Raw genomic sequence first — 18,011 nt, 5'->3', positions numbered from 1 at the left:
GACGGAGACGGCGCGACGACGGACGGAGACGGGCTCGTTTCCTCCACGAAACGTTTATTCGACTCAGAGCGTAAGCGAACGGGATCAAGGCTGGCGCTGCGTCGGGTCAGTCGGACCCCGGGAAGGGGGACGAGCTTCCCCCGGGCGGGAGGAGGAGGAGGAGGATCCCGGCCGGCCGGAGGGCGGGGGGGGGGGGGAGGACGGGCCGGGCCCGGGCCGTCCCGCCCCCTACTTGCCGGCCAGCTGCTCGTAGAGCTTGGGCACGTAGTCGTCCCACTGGGCCTGGTAGCAGGTGCCGGCCACGGGGGCGGCCAGCCCGTACTTGCCGCGGAAGGCCGCCGCCTTGAACTTGGCCCGGCCGTCTCCGGAGCGGTTGCCCAGCACGGGCTCGTCGCAGTCGAGCGGCCCCGTCTGCTCGTACACCAGCCACACGTAGCGGTGCAGGCCTGGCCCGGCGGGGGACGGACGAAGCGGGTGGCGACGGGACGGGAGAGAGGGGTCAGAGGATCGTAGCCCGCGGGGAACCCGCCGCCCCCTCTCCCCCCGGACAGTAAGAACTGTGGTATCTTAAGCGTTCGCTACGTGCCACGCGCCGTACTAAGCGCCGGGATGGATACAAGCCAATCGGGTTGGACGCGGTCCCCGTCCCGATCTCGTCGCCATTTTACAGATGAGGAAACGGAGGCCCAGAGACGTGAAGTGACTCGCCCGAGGTAGGCAACGCGGCCTAACAGACGGCCCGGGCACTCGCCGGTCACTTCCCTGGGCCTCAGTCGCTTCACCTGTAAGATGGGGGTTAAGGCCCCGAGCCCTACGTTGGACGGGGACCGCGTCCATTCTGATTAGCGAACATCTACACCGCCGCTTAGTACAGTGGCCGGTATAAGCGCTTAACAAATGAGGCCACGCCCCCCCCCAATCAAATAATAGTAATAATTATTATTATGGTATTTGTTAGGTGCTTACTATGTGCCAAGCACCGTTCTAAGCACTGAGCACTGTCCTAGGCAGTGAGAAGAGAGAAATAAGCGAGAGCCCGACTCCTACGTCAGCAGAGGCTGGTACCGCCCAACTCGCCCCCACCCCCGACCCCCACCCGTCTTCGGGAAGGTGGTAGAGGGGTCGGAGAGCAGGGTGGCCTGGTGGAAAGAGCCCAGTCCTGGGACACTCGCCGGTCACTTGGCTTCTCTGGGCCTCAGTTTCCTCCCTCGTAAATGGGGATCCGATAACCTGCTCTCCCTCCCCTTTAGCGTCTAAACTCATTATCCCGTTTCCTCCCCGGTGCCTGCCACGTAGAAATCGCCTAGCCCACCTACCCCCTTCCGTCCTCGCCGCCCTCCACACGCCAACCCGGCAAAGTCATTCATTCCATCGTATTTACTGAGCGCTCCCCGTGTGCAGAGCACAGTATGAAGCGCTTGGAAAGTACAATTCGGCAAGAGACAGAGACGGTCCCTGCCCACAACGGGCTCACGGTCCCGTGTCACGACCAACAGAGCCACGGCTTGGTTTGGGGGGGGGGGTTTTTTTTTTTAGGAACGACGCGCCAGGCACTCTCCTAAGCGCTGGGGGTAGATCCGAGGTGACCGGGTTGGGGTTCGCAGACTGTGAGCTCGTTGTGGGCGGTTATTATCCCTCTTTATTGCTGTACTGTACTTTCCCAAGCGCTCTGCACAGAGTAAGCGCTCAATAAATACGACGACGAATGAAAGAATCGTCCCCATTTCAGGGGGCGAGGTGACGGCAGACGGGTGGCGGAGCCGGGATTAGAACCCGAGGTCCTTCTGACTCCCGGGGCCCCTCCCCGCAAACCCATCCTTCCAGCGCCTCCCTGCCAGACCCTTAGAAGAGTGTTTGGCACGTAGTCAGCGCTTAACAAATACCATCGTTACTATTATTATTATTATTATTAAACCCGTCTGTGAGGCGGGTGTCCCGAGAGGAACGCCCAAACCAGGAGGCGCCCCGGCCACCCCCGGGACCCCCGGCTCTTCCCTCACCTGTCCCCTTGGGAGGCCCCGACCCGACGTAGTCCGACAGGACGCGTCCGCTGCTGATGTCATTTCCTTTCATGTTGACCACCAAGAAGTGATGCCATTCCCTGACGGGGCCAAAGGAGAAGAAAGGAACGTCACAATCCCATCCCCCCTTCTCCTCGCCTGCCGCCTAATCCATCGGTCGATCGGATCTCGGCGCTTACTGGGCGCGGGGTACTGAAACGAGCGGCTGGGAGAGGAACCCCAACACAGCTGGCAGACACGTTCCCCGCCCACGGGGAGTTGACGGTCTAGAGGGGGGAGCCAGAGGTTGAGAGAAATAAATTACGGACAGTGCTTTGCACACAGTCGGCGCTCGATAAATACGAGTGAATGGTAGAGATGGAAGTACCGTGGGGCTGAGTGAACAGTACTGGCCGACGGTGCCAGGCCCAGCCCCGGATGACGGCGTGAGTCCGCAGGGCCTGGGTTCTGATCCTGGCTCTGACGCCTGTCTGCTGTGTGACCTTGAGCGAGTCACTTCACTTCTCAACGCCTCAGCTCCCTCCTCTGTAAAATGGGGGTGAAGACTGTGAGCCCCAAGTGGGACAGGGACTGGGTCTGACTTGCTTATCTTGTGTCCACCCCAGGGCCAGGCGCATAGTAAGCGCTTAAATAGCATTTTGAAAGAAATCAATGGACTGTATTGAGCTCTTACTCTGTGCGGAGCGCTGTACTGAGCGATTGGGAGTGTCAGCCAAATGTCATTATTGAGCGCTTACTGTGTGCAGAGCACTTTACTAAGCGCTTGGGAGAGGACAACAGAAGAGTTGGTAGACACGTTCCCCACCCACAAGGAGCTGGCGGTCTAGAAGAGGAGATGGACGTGAACACGAATAAATAAATGAGGGATGTGGACACGAGTGATGTGGGGCTGGGAGGGTGGGGGGTGAAGAAAGGGAGCGAGTCGCGGGGACGCAGAAGGGAGCGGGAGAAGAGGAAAGGAGGGCGCAGTCACGGAAGGCTTCTCGGAGGGGGGAGTGACGTCTGTCGGATACGAGGAAGGAGGGCGTTCCAGGCCAGAGGCGCCACACAGGCGGACGACGAGACAGACGAGACGGAGGGACAGGGAGAAGGTCGGCATTAGAGGAGCGGAGCGTGCGGGCGGAGTCGGAGTAGGAGCGGAGCGAGGTGAGGTCGGGGGGGGGGGGGGGGGCGAGGGGACGGACGCCCTTAAAGCCGACGGTGACGGGTTTCCGGTTGACGCGACAGTGGGTGGGCGACCGCCGGGGCTTCTCGAGGAGCGGGGAGACACGGCCTGGACGTTTCTGGAGAAAAACGATCCGGCAGCAGAATGAAATACGGACCGGAGCGGGGAGAGACGGGAGGCGGGGAGGTCGGCAAAGGAGGCCGATGCGGGAATCTAGGCGGGAGAGGACAGACGCTCGGATTAACGTGGCAGGGGTCCGAACGGAGAGGAAAGGGTGGGTTTTAGCCACGTTGTGAAGGCGGAACCGGTAGGATTCAGCGACGGATTGAATATGTGGGTTGAATGAGAGAGGGGAGTCGAGGATAAGGCCAAGGGGAGGGGCTTGTGAGACGGGAAGGACGGCGGTGACGTCTGCGGGGATGGGAAAGTCAGGAGGGGGACAGGGTCTGTGTGGGAAGATAAGGAACTTGGACAGGTTTTGGTGAAGCGGCACGGCTTAGTGCCCGGAATCCACGCCTGGGAGTCGGAAGGTCACGGCCCCGCCCCGCTTCTCTGCCGTGTGACCTCGGGCGGGTCGGTTCGTTTCTCCGGGCCTCAGTTCCCTCATCTGTAAATTGGGGATGGAAACTGGGAGCCCCACGTGGGACAGGGATTGTGTCCAACCCCATTTACTTGGGACGGGTTTAGCCCGAGGTGTCGGCGGGACACCCGAGCTGAGATGTCCTGAAGGCAGGAGGAGACGGGAGACGGCAGAGAGAGGGAGAGAGCTCGGGGCTGGAGATGTGGGCGACACGCGCAGAGAGGTGGGAGTGGGAGCGGGCGATGTCGGGGTGCGCCCGGGCCCCCCGCCCCCGGCTCACCGGAACTTGGGGTCCTGGCGGCTGGGGGCGTCCGGGTCCGTGAGCACCAGAGTGTACAGTTTCTGCGGGTCGCAGCCTTCCCACGCGATGCTCACCGGCCGCTTCTGAACCTGAAACCGATAATCGGGGGGAGGTGAGGGTCCCCGGGTCCGCCCCCCAAGTGGATGCGGGGGTGGGAGGAGGCCCGCGGGACAAAGGAGAGAGCCCTGGGGGTCCGTCCGTCCGTCCTGGAGGCGAAGCTGGGCTAAGGGCAGGACAGGCGGGCGGCCCGGACGGCAAGGTGGCGTCCCCCCTAGCCCCCCCGAGCCCCCGGGGCGCAGGGATCTCGCTGTGGGCAGGGGACCGGTCTGCTCCTGTTCTGTTGGACTCTCCCAAGGGCTCAGCACAGGGCTCCGCACAGAGTAAGTGCTCATTACGGACCACTGATGGCCTGCAGAGTACTACGGCCGCCATTTTAAAAGTGCAGCCCGGGGCTCCTCCTGGGGGGCTGCGGCGGGGAGGAGCTCACGTGGGGACGTTCTGGCCTTGTTTGGGGCGGGGGCAGAGAGGTTTGCGCAGGGCGTTGTGCAAAGAGCGGCAGAGAAGCAGCACGGCCCAGTGGCTGGAATCCACGCCTGGGAGTCAGAAGGTCACGGGTTCTAATCTCAGCTCCGCCACTGTCTGCCCGGTGACCTCGGGCGGGTCGGTTCATTTCTCTGGGCCTCAGTTCCCTCACCCGTAAAGCGGGGATGGGAACAGTGAGCCCCACGGGGGACAGGGACTGTGTCCAACTCCATTTGCTTGGATCCATCCCAGCGCTCAGTACAGCGCCGGGCATCTAGGGGCGCTTAACAGATACCATCGTCGTCATTATTAGGGAGTCACCGTCGTCCCCCCGCTTCTGGGCCTGCCCGCCGGCCCCGGCCCCTTTCCGGGGGCGAGCTCGAACCCCCGGTTCTCCCCTCTCCCCGCTTCTAGTCCCTCTGCCCTGTCGATTAAAAACTCTTCGGACACACCCCGACACGGGGAGCTTGGGAATGCGCCTCCTCCGGGAGGCCTCCCCGGACTAAGCCCCGCTTTTCCAGAGAAGCAGCGTGGCCTAGTGGAAAGAGCTTGGGAGTCAGACGACCCGAGTTCGAATCCCCGCTCTGCCACTTGTCAGCTGTGTGACCTTGGGCAAGCCGCTTCGCTTCTCCGGGCCTCGGCGACCTCATCTGTCAAATGGGGATGAAGACTGCGAGCCCCACGTGGGACAACCTGATGACCTGGTATCTACCCCAGTGCTTAGAATAGTGCTTGGCACATAATAAGCGCTTCACAAATGCCATCTTCATTATTATTACACTCTGGGCCTCAGTTCCCTCATCTGGAAAAATGGGGATGACATGAGCCCCACGGGACAGGGACTGTGTCTGACCCATTGGTCTGTCTCCACCCCAGCGCTTAGTATGATGTCTGGCACCTAGTAAGCACTTAACAAATCCCAGGGGGACCATTCATTCATTCAATCGTATTTATTGAGCGCTTACTGTGTGCAGAGCACCGTACCGAGAGCTTGGAAGGTATAATTCGGCAACAGATACAGACCATCCCTGCCCAACAACGGGCCCACGGTCTAAAAACTGATTACCACCTATTCAATCTATTTTATTTATGTATATACAGATATAATTCTATTTATCTATTTTGCCGCTATCGATGCCCGTCTCCTTGCTTTGTTTTGTTGTCTGTCACTCCCCTTCTGGCCCGTTGTTGGGCAGGAACTGTCTCTCTGTTGACCAACTGTACATTTCAAGCGCTTAGTACACTGCTCTGCACACAGTAGGCCCTCCCTAAATTCGATCGAATGAATAAATAAATACGACTGAATGAATGCATGACCTTGTTTCTACCCCAGCACTTAGAACATCACTTGGCAGCTAGGCAGCGCTTAACAAATAAGAGTGATGTTGGTATTTGTTAAGCGCTGACTAGGTGCCAAGCACTGTTCTAAGCACTGGGTAAGACATAAGGTAAAAAGGTTGTCCCACGTGGGGCTCACAGTCTTCATCCCCATTTTCCAGAGAAGGTCACTGAGGTCCAGAGAAGTCGAGTGACTGGCCCAAAGTCACACAGCAGACAAGCGGCAGGGCCAGGATTAGAACCCACGACCTCTGCCTCCCAAGCCCGGGCTCTTTCCATCGAGCCACGCTGCCTCCCACGGTGATGATGGTGATGACCTTGTATAATAATAATAATAATAATGTTGGTATTTGTTAAGTGCTTACTATGTGCCGAGCACTGTTCTAAGCGCTGGGGAAGATACAGGGGAATCAGGCTGTCCCAAGTGGGGCTCACAGTCTTAATCCCCATTTGACAGATGAGGTCACTGAGGCCCGATTAGACTGTGAGTCTGTTACGGGCAGCGATGGTCTCTATCTGTTGCCAAACTGTCCATTCCGAGCGCTTAGTACAGTGCTCTGCACCTAGTAAGCGCTCAGTAAATACGACTGAACGAATGAATGAGGCCCAGTGAAGTGACTCGCCCAGGGTCACCCAGCAGACAAGCGGCGGAGCCGGGATTAGAACCCACGACGTCTGCCTCCCAAGCCCGGCCTCTTTCCACTGAGCCACGCTGGTAGCTACCCCAAGCGCTTTGAACAGCGCTTGGCAGAGGGTCAGCCCTTAAGAGAAGCAGCATGGCTCAGTGGAAAGGGCCCGGGCTGGGGAGTCAGAGGTCACGGGTTCGAATCCCCACTCTGCCGCTTGTCAGCTGGGTGACGGTGGGCGAGTCACTTCACTTCTCTGGGCCTCAGTTCCCTCATCTGTCAAATGGGGATGAAGACTGGGAGCCTCACGTGGGACAACCTGATGACCCTGTATCTATCCCAGCGCTTAGAACAGTGCTCTGCATACAGTAAGCGCTTAACCAATCACATTATTATGATGACCTACTCCAGTGCTTAGACCAGTGCTCTGCCCATAGTAAGCGCTTAACAAATCCCAACATTATTATTAAGAAATGGCACGCTCATCCTCAGGCCGCCTCCGCATGCATGCAATAAGCGCTTAACAAATCACATTATTATGATGACCTACTCCAGCGCTTAGACCAGTGCTCTGCCCATAGTAAGCGCTTAACAAATCCCAACATTATTAAGAAATGGCACGCTCATCCTCAGGCCGCCTCCGCATGCATGTAATAAGCGCTTAACAAATCACATTATTATGATGACCTACTCCAGCGCTTAGACCAGTGCTCTGCCCATAGTAAGCGCTTAACAAATCCCAACATTATTAAGATTAAGAAATGGCACGCTCATCCTCAGGCCGCCTCCGCATGCATGCAATGAGCGCTTAACAAATCACATTATTATGATGACCTACGCCAGCGCTTAGACCAGTGCTCTGCCCATAGTAAGGGCTTAACAAATCCCAACATTATTATTATTATTATTAAGAAATGGCATGCTCATCCTCAGGCCGCCTCTGCAGGCATGCACGCAGGCAGGCAGGCAGGCATGCAGGGGGGTGTTACCTGGGTGGGCGTGAGCACCTGCCCCAGCTGGGCCACCTCCACGGCGCCGTACTGGACGCGCAGGGGGACCCGCGGCCGCTCGTCCACCTCGTGCAGGCTGAGAGGGCCCGACCACTGCTCGCCCAGCCCCGCCGACATGATGACAGACACAAGGACAGGACGCTGAGGCCTGCTCTGCCCTCACCTGCCAATCAAAGACTGGCCCCAACCCCACCGCGCATGCGCCCACACCACCGCCAACGCCCCCCCTCACGCACGCACAACCCCCCTTCAAGGCCTTCGGAGCGACGTCCGACCGCTCCAATCAGGACGGCGGACGCAGCCTCCCCTCGCCCCCTATTGGCCGACTGTAGTCCCGCCTCCCTCGGCTCACCCAATGGGCGTGCGACGCTTCTACCCTCGCGCGTTCCCCTCCCCCGCGCCCTCTTAGCCAAAGTCGCGCCCCCTCGCGGACATCTGTGGAACTGCAGGGACTTGAACTCGGTTTTTTTTTACGATTATATTATGGTATTTTTATTATGGTATTTGTTAAGCGCTTATATGTGCAGAGCATTGTTCTAAGCGCTGGGGGAGATACAGGGGAATCAGATTGTTCCACGTGGGGCTCACAGTTTTTAATCCCCATTTTTACAGATGAGGTCACTGAGGCCCAGAGAACAATAATAATAATAATAATGTTGGTATTTATTAAGCGCTTAGTAGGTGCAGAGCACCGTTCTAAGCGCTGGGGGAGATACAGGGTCATCAGGTTGTCCCACCTGGGGCTCACAGTCTTCATCCCCATTTTACAGATGAGGTCACTAAGGCCCAGAGAAGTGAAGTGACTTGCCTAAAGTCACACAGCTGACAATAATAATAATAATGTTGGTATTTGTTAAGCATTTACTATGTGCAAAGCACCGTTCTAAGCGCTGGGGGAGATACAGGGGAATCAGGTTGTCCCGTGTGGGGCACACAGTTTTAATCCCCATTTTCCAGATGAGGTCCCTGAGGCCCAGAGTGGTGAAGCGAGTCGCCTAGAGTCACCCAGCTGACAAGTGGCGGAGGTGGGATTAGCACCCATAACCTCTGACTCCCAAGCCCGGGCTCTGGCCACTGAGCCACACATAGGTTCGCATGTCGCGGGGGCCGTGCTCAGAAAGAGGGCGTCCTGTCCTGGGCCTTGCGAGTGTCGTGAAGGCTTCAGGCCCCCAAACGCGGCCCACTCCGGTCCTCCCCCCCGATTCGGCCGTCACTGGAGAGCGCTGGGTCTTCCCCGCCTCCCGGGCCCCAGACGACCTTGGCTTCGCCCTCTCTCTCCTCCAACCCGCATCGTCAATCTGTTGCCAAAACCCGGCGGTTCAGCCTTCACAACATTCCTCAAATCCACCCCTTCCTCTCCATCTAGACCGCTACCGCGCTAGTCAGGGGTCATGGGTTCGACTCCCGGCTCCGCCACTTGTCAGCTGTGTGACTGTGGGCGAGTCACTTCGCTTCTCCGGGCCTCAGTTCCCTCCTCTGGAAAATGGGGATTAACCGTGAGCCTCACGTGGGACGACCTGATGACCCTGTATCTCCCCCAGCGCTTAGAACAGTGCTCTGCACATAGTAAGCGCTTAACAAATACCAACGCTACTAATCCAAGCACTCGTCCTCTCCCGCCTGGATGACCGCATCGGCCTCCTCGCTGACCGCCCCGGACCCGCGTCTCTCCCCGCTCCGGGCCAGACTTGGCTCCGCTGCCCGGATCAATCTTTCTACAAAAGACGTTCGGTCCACATTTTCCCATTCCTCAAGAACCTCGACTGGTGGCCCATCCACCTCCACACCAAACAGAAACTCCTTAAAAGCCGTCCGTCCCCTCGTCCCCTCCTACCTCATCTCGCTCCTCTCCTGCTCCAACCCAACCCTCGCACTCGGCTCCTCTAATGCCGACCTTCTCCCTGTCCCTCCATGTCATCTATCTCACCGCCGACTTCCCTCCCGAGCCCCGCCTCGGGCCTGGACGCCCTCCCCTCCTCATAGCCCACAGACAATGACTCTTCCCCACATTCATTCCTTCATTGGTATTTATTGAGCGCTTACTGTGTGCAGAGCACTGTACTAAGCGCTTGCAATGTACAATTGGACAAAGATAGAGACAATCTCTGACCAACGACGGGCTCACCGTCTAAAAAGGGGAGACAGACAGCAAAATACATTTGTTTGCAGCCAAAGAATCTGCAGCCCCTGGGAGTTGCTTGCACTCCCAGAATTCGCAGCCCGGGAGTTAATATTGATAATAATAATACTAATAATTATGGTATTTGTTAAGCGCTTACTATGTGCCAAGCACTGCTCCAAGCACTGGGGTAGGTACAAGGTCATCAGGTTGTCCCACATGGGGCTCACACTTTTAATTCTCGTTTTACAGATGAGGTAACTGAGGCACAGAGAAGCTAAGTGACTCGCCCAAGGTCACACAGCAGACAGGGGGCAGATACGGGATCAGAACCCACGTCCTCTGCCTCCCAAGCCCGGGCTCTTTCCACTAAGGCACGCTGCTTCTGAATTTGCAGCTCAAGAGTTGGTTGCAACCCCAGAATTTGCAGCCCAGGAGCTGTTTTCAGCCCTGAAATTTGCACCCCGGATGTTGCTTGAGACCCCAGAATTTTCAGCCAGGGAGTTGTTTGCAGGCCAGAAATTTGCATCCCGGGTGTTGCTTGCAATCCCCGAATTTGCAGCCCGGGAGTTGTTTGCAGCCCAAGAATTTTCAGCCCAGGAATTGCTTGCAACCCCAGAATTTTCAGCCCGGGAGTTGTTTGCAGCCCAAGGATTTGCACCCTGGGATCCCAGGCCCACCTCCTCCCAGAGGCCTTCCCTGACTGCGCCCTCCTTTCCTCTTCTCCCACTCCCTTCTGCATCTCCCCGACTCGCTCCCTTTATTCATCCCCTCCTCCCAGCCCCACGCCGCTCATGTCCGTTTCCCTCATTTATTGATTTCTATTAATGTCTGTCTCCCCCCTAGTCTCTGAGCTCGCTGTGGGCAGGGATCGTGTCAGTTTACTGTGGTATTGTACTCTCCCCAGCGCTTAGCACAGTGCTCTGCAGACAGTAAGTGCTCAGCGAAAAGGACGGACTGACCGTCTGACTGTTGGAAGACACATTCCCTGCCCACAGTGAGCTTAGTGAGCTTCCATTTTATGATCCCCTCCAGTTTGTTTTACGATCCCCTCCGGTCTGTGAGATCGTCGACCCCCAGACCAGAAAGATGACCGCGACGCTCGTTTGACTCCCACGTGAAGAATCCGTGATGGCCTCACGTCGTTAATCCCTGACTGCAGCTGACGATTGTCGACTGCACATCTGCTTATCTCCGGAAAATAGGAACTGAACCCAGGAACCGATGGCCAACTCCCCCCATTCCTCCCTTCCTCTCTGACTGGCCGTACGCTCCGATAAAAGCAATGTTCCGAGGGAGGCTCGGGGCTCCCCGCCACCCCTATCCCACCGGGACGAACGGACGTGTAGCCACTTTCCTCCTTCCCGCGCTCTCCCGACTCCTGTCTCCCAGTCTTTTTCCTCCTTCCCGCGCTCTCCCGACTCCTGTCTCCCAGTCTTTCTATGTCTCCACCTGGGGTAATCGAACCCTCCGATCGGAATTGCCGATCTTCACTCTGACACTTTCAGGTTATTTTTCAGGACGGGGGTTCTCCGGCAGAGGGGCCGGGAGACCAAGCTGGCGGGGCCCAGGTGGACTGGCCTGAGTAGAGAAAAGGGAATTCCCAGAACCGTCTGGGAACGGGGAGGATTCGAGTTTCCACATCAGCCTCGGGGGTCACCTAGTCCGTGTCCCCCCCCCCGACCCTCCTGCCAAGCCAGGAAGAGCAGCTTGGCCTAGGGGCCTGCGAGTCAGGAGGTGCTGGGTTCTAATCCCCGCTCTGCCACATGTCTGCTGTGTGACCTTGGGTAAGTCACCTGACTTCTTTGGGCCTCAGTGACCTCATCTGTAAAATGGGGGTGGAGACTGTGAGCCCCACGTGAGAGAGGTGTCCAACCCGATCTACCTGTGTCCATCCCAGCACGCAGTACCGTGCCTGTACCAAATACCCCGATTATAATTATTATTAGGAACTCTTTGCTGGTCAGAGTCGTCCCACAGCCGTTCTCTGGCCTTTTCAAAACCTTCATCTGGTCACCAAAATACCTCCTCCCAGGGGCCCTCCCAACCGGGTCACCTTTTCCATGACAAACATGTTTTGTTTTTTTCCCCTTTCAAATCTGCATCATCCCTCCGGGGTTGCCTCCCCAGCAGAGAAGAGATGCGATGCCCTGGAACACAAAGAACAACTTTCCCCCTACCCTAGCCTAATTAAGGGGCAAGCACTGGGGAGAGATTTAATTGGATCCCTGCAAACAAGTTAAAGACAACAGGCGTCTTTAATTAGAATCTCAGTTTCCACCTGCTCTTCGCTTTTCCCTTCCACTGGCTCATCCTTGCTGCGGATTTGCTAGCCATCACCCTCGTGCAGTGACTGGCAAAAATAATAATGATAAATGGCATAATAATATCACATAGTAAGCACTTAAATACCAGAATAATAATAATTACAATTATTATTAGAGTCGGGGGGAGACAGACATCAAATAAATATGATATCAAAAAAACAAACAGACATCAATAGAAATATATATAATAGTATATAATTGCAAGTATTATTATGATTGATCTCTGATCATAATTATTACATTTATTTGATATGTATTCATTATTGTTGTGATGGTAATTATGATCATGGCTATCGTTAATCGCTTACTATGTTCCACACATTGACCTAGGCCCGGGCGTGGCTATAAGCAAATCGGGTCGCATACATTCTTCATCTCCATTCTCAATCCCTATTGTTACTTTGTATTTATGGTTATTTTCTCCTCTCCCAAGCGCTTAGTACAGTGGCCTGCATTCAGTAAGCGCTCAATAAATACGATCGAATGAATGAACGGATACAGTTGAGAGAACGGAGGTACAGAGAAGTGAAGTGACCGGCTGATGTTTACACAGCAGAGAGATGGCAGAGTCGGGATTAGAACCCAGGTCTTTCTGACCCCCAGGCCCCGGGCTCTTATCTATTAGGCCATGCTGTTTCTCTAATAATCCCAGTTATTTTATTTTTTTTTGAAAGCTGGCCAGCCCATCCCTACCTTGGTCCCCAACCCGACTCTTCTCCTGTTCTCCCACTCTGCAGGTCACCCCTCCTCCCCTGAACCTCTCATTCATTCATGCAATAGTATTTATTGAGCGCTTACTATGTGCAGAGCACTGTACTAAGCGCTTGGAATGGACAAATCGGGAACAGATAGAGACAGTCCCTGCCCTTTGACGGGCTTACGGTCTAATCGGGGGAGTCGGACAGACGAGAACAATGGCAATAAATAGAATCAAGAATCTCCCCTTCCCCCCACCCCACCCTCTCCCCCAAGATTTTGGGGATTTGGGAAATGAAGTGATTGGCCCAAAGTCACCCAGCCGAGATTAAAACTCAGTCTCCATCCCCTCGGTCCCGTGTTCTTTCCATTAGGCTGCACCTTCCGCACATCACTCATTCACTCATTAGTATTTATTGAGCGCTCACTATGTGCAGAGCGCTGTACTAAGCGCTTGGAATGGACGATTCGGAATGTACAATGTACATCCCTCTGAGGGTTCGACAGTAATTAATAATCGGGCTATTTGTTTGTTAAGCTACCGCTGTCCTTCTCTTCAGTCTCCCATTTCCTCTTGCCTCGAATGTCCTGCCAACACTTTGTCCAAAACCGAACTCCTCGGATTCTCCCCCGAATCCTTCTCTTGGCCTTCTCTTCCACTCCCCTCTCTCATTCAACCCTCACATTCAGTCCGTCGTGGCTAAATCCTGTCAGTTTCGCCTTCACCACGTGGCCCAAATCCACCCTTTCCTCTCCGTCCAAACCGTCACCCCGTCAATCGAAGCGTTTAATCCTCTCCCACCTTGACGACTGCATGAGCTCCTCGCTGACCTCCCGGCCTCCCGTCTCCCCCGACTCCGGTGTGGTTCAATAGGTGCTCCTTCTCTCAGCAGGTCAGTGCCGATTTTCCTCATCCCTGCCGGGAAAAGATGATGAACACGGCCAGAAAGCCGAGCCAGGCCTTCCGGCAATGTGACCCCAAATTACCTCACGTCAGGAACTTCAGCGCTACCTCGGTTAAAACAATAATATGCAATGTTTTTCTGAGGTGTTCGAATTAGTCCCCGGAGAAGAGGACTCCCTCGAGTCACGTTTTCCCTCGCCTTTCTGTCTGCCCACCACCTCCCACGACAGGAGGAAGGGGCACCCACTGAAACTTGAAGAAGGTAGAGGCGGCAGTGGCAACGGTATTTTTTAAGCATTTACTGCGGGCGGAGCGTTGGAGGTTCAAAATGGAAGTGGTTACTGTGGTTACAGCAGACTCCACTCTGCTGCCCCGATCGGTGGAAAGAGCCCGGGCTTCGGAGTCAGAGGTCATGGGTTCGACTCCCGGCTCTGCCACTCGTCAGCTGTGTGACTGTGGGCGAGTCACTTCACTTCTCTGTGCCTCAGTGACCTCATCCGTCAAATGGGGATTAACTGCAAGCCTCACGTGGGACGACCTGATTCCCCTGTATCTACCCCAGCTCTTAGAACAGTGCTCTGCACATAGTAAGCGCTTAACAAATACCAACATTATTATTATTATTATCATTTTTCTACAGAAACGTTCAGTGGGTGTCTGCCCGCTCCTCCGGCGGTCACCCACCCACCTCCGCATCAAACAGGAACCCCTCACCGTGGGCTTTAAAGGCGTCCATCCCCTCGCCCCCTCCCACCTCACCTCGCTCCTCTCCTCCTCCGACTCGGCCCGCCCGCTCCGCTCCTCTAATGCCGACCTTCTCCTCACCGTCCCTCCATCTCTCCTGTCTCTCCGCCGACGCCTCGCCCCTGTCCTGCCTCTGGCCCGGAACTCCCTTCCTCTTCATATCCGTCGCTCTCCCCACCTTTAAAGTCTTCTTCATTCACTCGACGGTGTTTATTAGGCACTTACCGTGCGCAGAGCACTGTAGAAAGCGCTTGGGAGAGTACGCCGTAGCCATAAACAGTCACGTTCCCTGTCCGCAACGTGCTTACAATCTAGTGGACGAGCTTACGGTCTAGTAAAAGAACATCTCCTTCAAGAGCCCTCCTTCCCCAGCTTAACTTTCATTTCCTCCTCCCCCACTCCCTTCTGGATTCGTTCATTCGATCGTATTTATCGAGTCCCCTGGATCGTAATGATACCAATTCTGGGATTTGTTAAGTGCTTACTGTGCACCGGGGAATTAACTAAATGCTAAGCCCGTCACTGGGCAGGGATTGTCTCTATCTGTTGCCAAATTGTATATTCCAAGCGCTTAGTACAGTGCTCTGCACATAGTAAGCGCTCAATACTTACTATCGAATGAATGAGGTGGATGCAAGTAAGTCAGGTGGGACCCGGTCCCTGTCCCCCGTGGGGCTCACGGTGTCCATCCCCATTTTCCAGATGAGGAAACCGAGGCCCAGACAGTGAAGCGACTTGCCCGAGGTCACACGGCAGGCGAGTGGCGGAACCGCCGCGACCGTCTGACTCCCAGGCCCGGGCCCTAGCCATTAGGCTCCGCATCTCCGGACCTCACTGGGATCGGTCAATCAGGGGCATCGATTGAGCGCTTCCCGTGTGCAGAGCACTGGACTAAGCGCTTGGGAGAGGACAATACAACAGAATTAGCCAACGCTTTTCCCTTCCCCTAAGGAGGATCTTGGCAGTTCCCGTCAGGGAGAGGCCTCCGTCATGGCGTCTTATCTCTCCCCCTCCCCCTCTCCCGTCCCACCCCCTCAGCACCGTACTCGTCCGCTCAACAGTATATATCTTCATCACCCTATTTATTTTGTTTATTTTGTTTAATGAGATGTACATCACCCTGATTCTATTTATTTGCCATTGTTTTTATGAGATGTTTTTCCCCTCGACTCTATTTATTGCCATCGTTCTCGTCTGCCCGTCTCCCCCGATTAGACCGTGAGCCCGTCAGACGGCGGGGACCGTCTCTATCTGTTGCCGACTTTTCATTCCAAGCGCTTAGTACAGTGCTCTGCACATAGTAAGCGCTCAATAAATGCTATTGAATGAATCTCTCGGAACCCGCTTCTTTATCTCCAGGCAGTGGGTTCCTTTGGGGGAGGAGAGGGGGAAGAAGGTCAGGGAGGGGGCAGCCTGGATCTGGGTTTGGAGAAGTAGAGAAAAGGAACTTCCTCCCTTCCCCCTCACTAATAATAATAATAATAATAATAATAATAATAATGTTGGTATTTGTTAAGCGCTTACTATGTGCAGAGCACTGTTCTAAGTGCTGGGGGAGATACAGGGTCATCGGGTTGTCCCACGTGGGGCTCACGGTTAATCCCCATTTTACAGATGAGGGAACTGAGGCCCAGAGAAGTGAAGTGACTCACCCAAGGTCACACAGCCGACAAACGGCGGAGCCGGGATTAGAACCCGTGACTTCTGAGTCCCAAGCCCGGGCTCTTTCCACTGAGCCACGCTGCTTCTCTCCCCCGCACCCTCCCCAGCCCTCCAGACTGAGGGGGAACATGTCTACCAACTCGGTCGTAGTGTGCATTCGTTCTTTCAGTTGTGTTTATTGAGCCCTCGGTGGGTGCAAAGCACTGTTCAAAGCGTTTGGGAGAGTGCAATATAACAACAAACAGACCCATTCACTGCCCACAGTGAGTTCAAAGTCAAGGGGGGAGACAGACATTAATCTATATAAATAAATAAATTGCAGTTATGTACATGAGTGCTGTGGGGCTGGGAGGGAGGATGAATGTCTATGGAGAGTACTGGACTCTCCCAAGGGCTTAGTACAGTGCTCTGCACACCGTGAATGCTCGGTACATATCATTCAGTCAGTCAGTCAGTCATTCAGTTCTACTTATTGAGGGCTTACTGCGTGTGGAGTGCCGCACTAAGCGCTTGGGAGAGGACAACAGAACAATAAATAGCTACATTCCCTCCCCACAGCCAGGGAGATGGACATGAATAGAAATAAATGAATTGTGGATATGGACATAAGGGGTTTGGGGCTGGGAGGGGGGGATGAGGAAAGGGAGCGAGTCCGGGTGATGCGGAAGGGAGTGGGAGATGAGAAGGGTGTAGTCAGGGAAGGCCTCTTGGAGGACATGGGCCTTTGATAAGGCTTTGAAATGAGGGGGAGAGTCACTGTCTGTGGGATTTGAGGAGGGAGGGCGTCCGGGACAGAGGCGGGACGGGGGCGAGAGGTCGACGGCGGGACGGGCGCGAAGGAGGCCCGGGGAGGAGGCGAGCGGCGTCCGAGGAGAGGAGCGTGCGGCCCGCGAGGGAGGAGGAGAGGAGGGAGGGGAGGGAGGAGGGGGCCGCGGGACGGACGGCTCGGAAGCCCGGAGTGGGGAGCTTTTGTTTGAGGCGGTGGTGGATGGGCAACCACTGGAGGGTCTTTAGGAGGGGGGACACATGGGCTGAATGCTTTTCCAGAAAAATGTTCTGGGCCACAAAGCGAGGTAGGGACTGGCCCTGCCCTCTCCCCTCTCCCCCGCCCCGGCTTCCTCCAGCCCTCCCTCCTTCCCACTGCTCTCCTCTTTCCTCGCTTCTCTCCCTTTATTAATATTTGGTGTTTGTTAAGCGCTTACTACATGCCGGGCACTGTACTAAGCGCTGGAGTGGATACAAGCAAATGGGGTTGGACACAGACCCTGGCCCACGTGGGGCTCACAGTTTCAATCCCCCTTGTACAGATGAGTTCACTGAGGTCCAGAGAAGTGAAGTGACTTGCCCAAGGTCACACAGCGGGAAAGTGGCAGCGCCGGGATTAGAACCCCCGACCTTCTGGTAACCGGGCCCGAGCTCTACCTACTAGGCCAAGCCGCTTTAATGCTCACGATCGATGGATGGACGGACGGACGGACGGACGGACGGGCGGATAGATGTACATTCCAAGTACTTAATACTGTGCTCTGCATATAGTAAGCACTCAGTAAATACGATCGAACGAATGAATTAATGGATGGACGGACAGACAGGTGGATGGACGGATGGGTGGATGATGTACATTTCAAGTGCTTAATAGAGTCCTCTGCACATAGCAAGCACTCAATGAAGACGATCGAATGAATGAATGGATGGACGGACGGACAGGTGGGTGGATGTACATTCCAGGTGCTTAATACAGTGGTCTGCAAATAGTAAGCACTCAGTAAATATGGTTGAATGAATGGATGGATGGATGGACGGATGGATGGACGGACAGATGGATAGATGGATGGATGGATGGTCAGACGGATGGACGGACGGACGGACGGACGGACGGACGGACGGACGGACGGATGGATGGATGGACGGACGGACGGACGGACGGATGGATGGATAGATGGATGAATGAACGGTCAGACAGATCGATGGACGGATGGATGAATGAACGGATGGA

General features: G+C 55.5%; 1 protein-coding gene across 1 annotated transcript; it reads right to left on the bottom strand.

Annotated features, from left to right (window-relative positions):
• Nucleotides 1-34: 34 nt before the first annotated feature.
• Nucleotides 35-7,764, bottom strand: PEBP1 (phosphatidylethanolamine binding protein 1). Its single transcript, XM_029082660.2, has 4 exons — nt 7,543-7,764; nt 4,047-4,156; nt 2,001-2,101; nt 35-446 (listed from the first exon to the last, which is right to left on the bottom strand). The coding sequence occupies exons 1-4, from the start codon at nt 7,678-7,680 to the stop codon at nt 229-231; spliced, it is 567 nt and encodes a 188-aa protein (XP_028938493.1). The 5' UTR covers nt 7,681-7,764; the 3' UTR covers nt 35-228.
• Nucleotides 7,765-18,011: the final 10,247 nt, after the last annotated feature.

This window comes from Ornithorhynchus anatinus, chromosome 2 (genome assembly GCF_004115215.2).
Source record: "Ornithorhynchus anatinus isolate Pmale09 chromosome 2, mOrnAna1.pri.v4, whole genome shotgun sequence".
Classification (NCBI taxonomy): domain Eukaryota; kingdom Metazoa; phylum Chordata; class Mammalia; order Monotremata; family Ornithorhynchidae; genus Ornithorhynchus; species Ornithorhynchus anatinus.
This window is presented reverse-complemented; position numbering and strand designations above follow the sequence as displayed.

Excerpts from the sequence above, each read along its gene's own strand:
- PEBP1 (XM_029082660.2), bottom strand. The coding sequence starts at position 7,680 with ATGTCGGCGGGGCTGGGCGAGCAGTGGTCGGGCCCTCTCAGCCTGCAC. Across the intron at positions 2,102-4,046 it reads CGCCAGGACCCCAAGTTCCG|GGAATGGCATCACTTCTTGG; the intron begins GTGAGCCGGGGG and ends TGGCCCCGTCAG. Across the intron at positions 447-2,000 it reads GGGGCCTCCCAAGGGGACAG|GCCTGCACCGCTACGTGTGG; the intron begins GTGAGGGAAGAG and ends CCGCCGGGCCAG.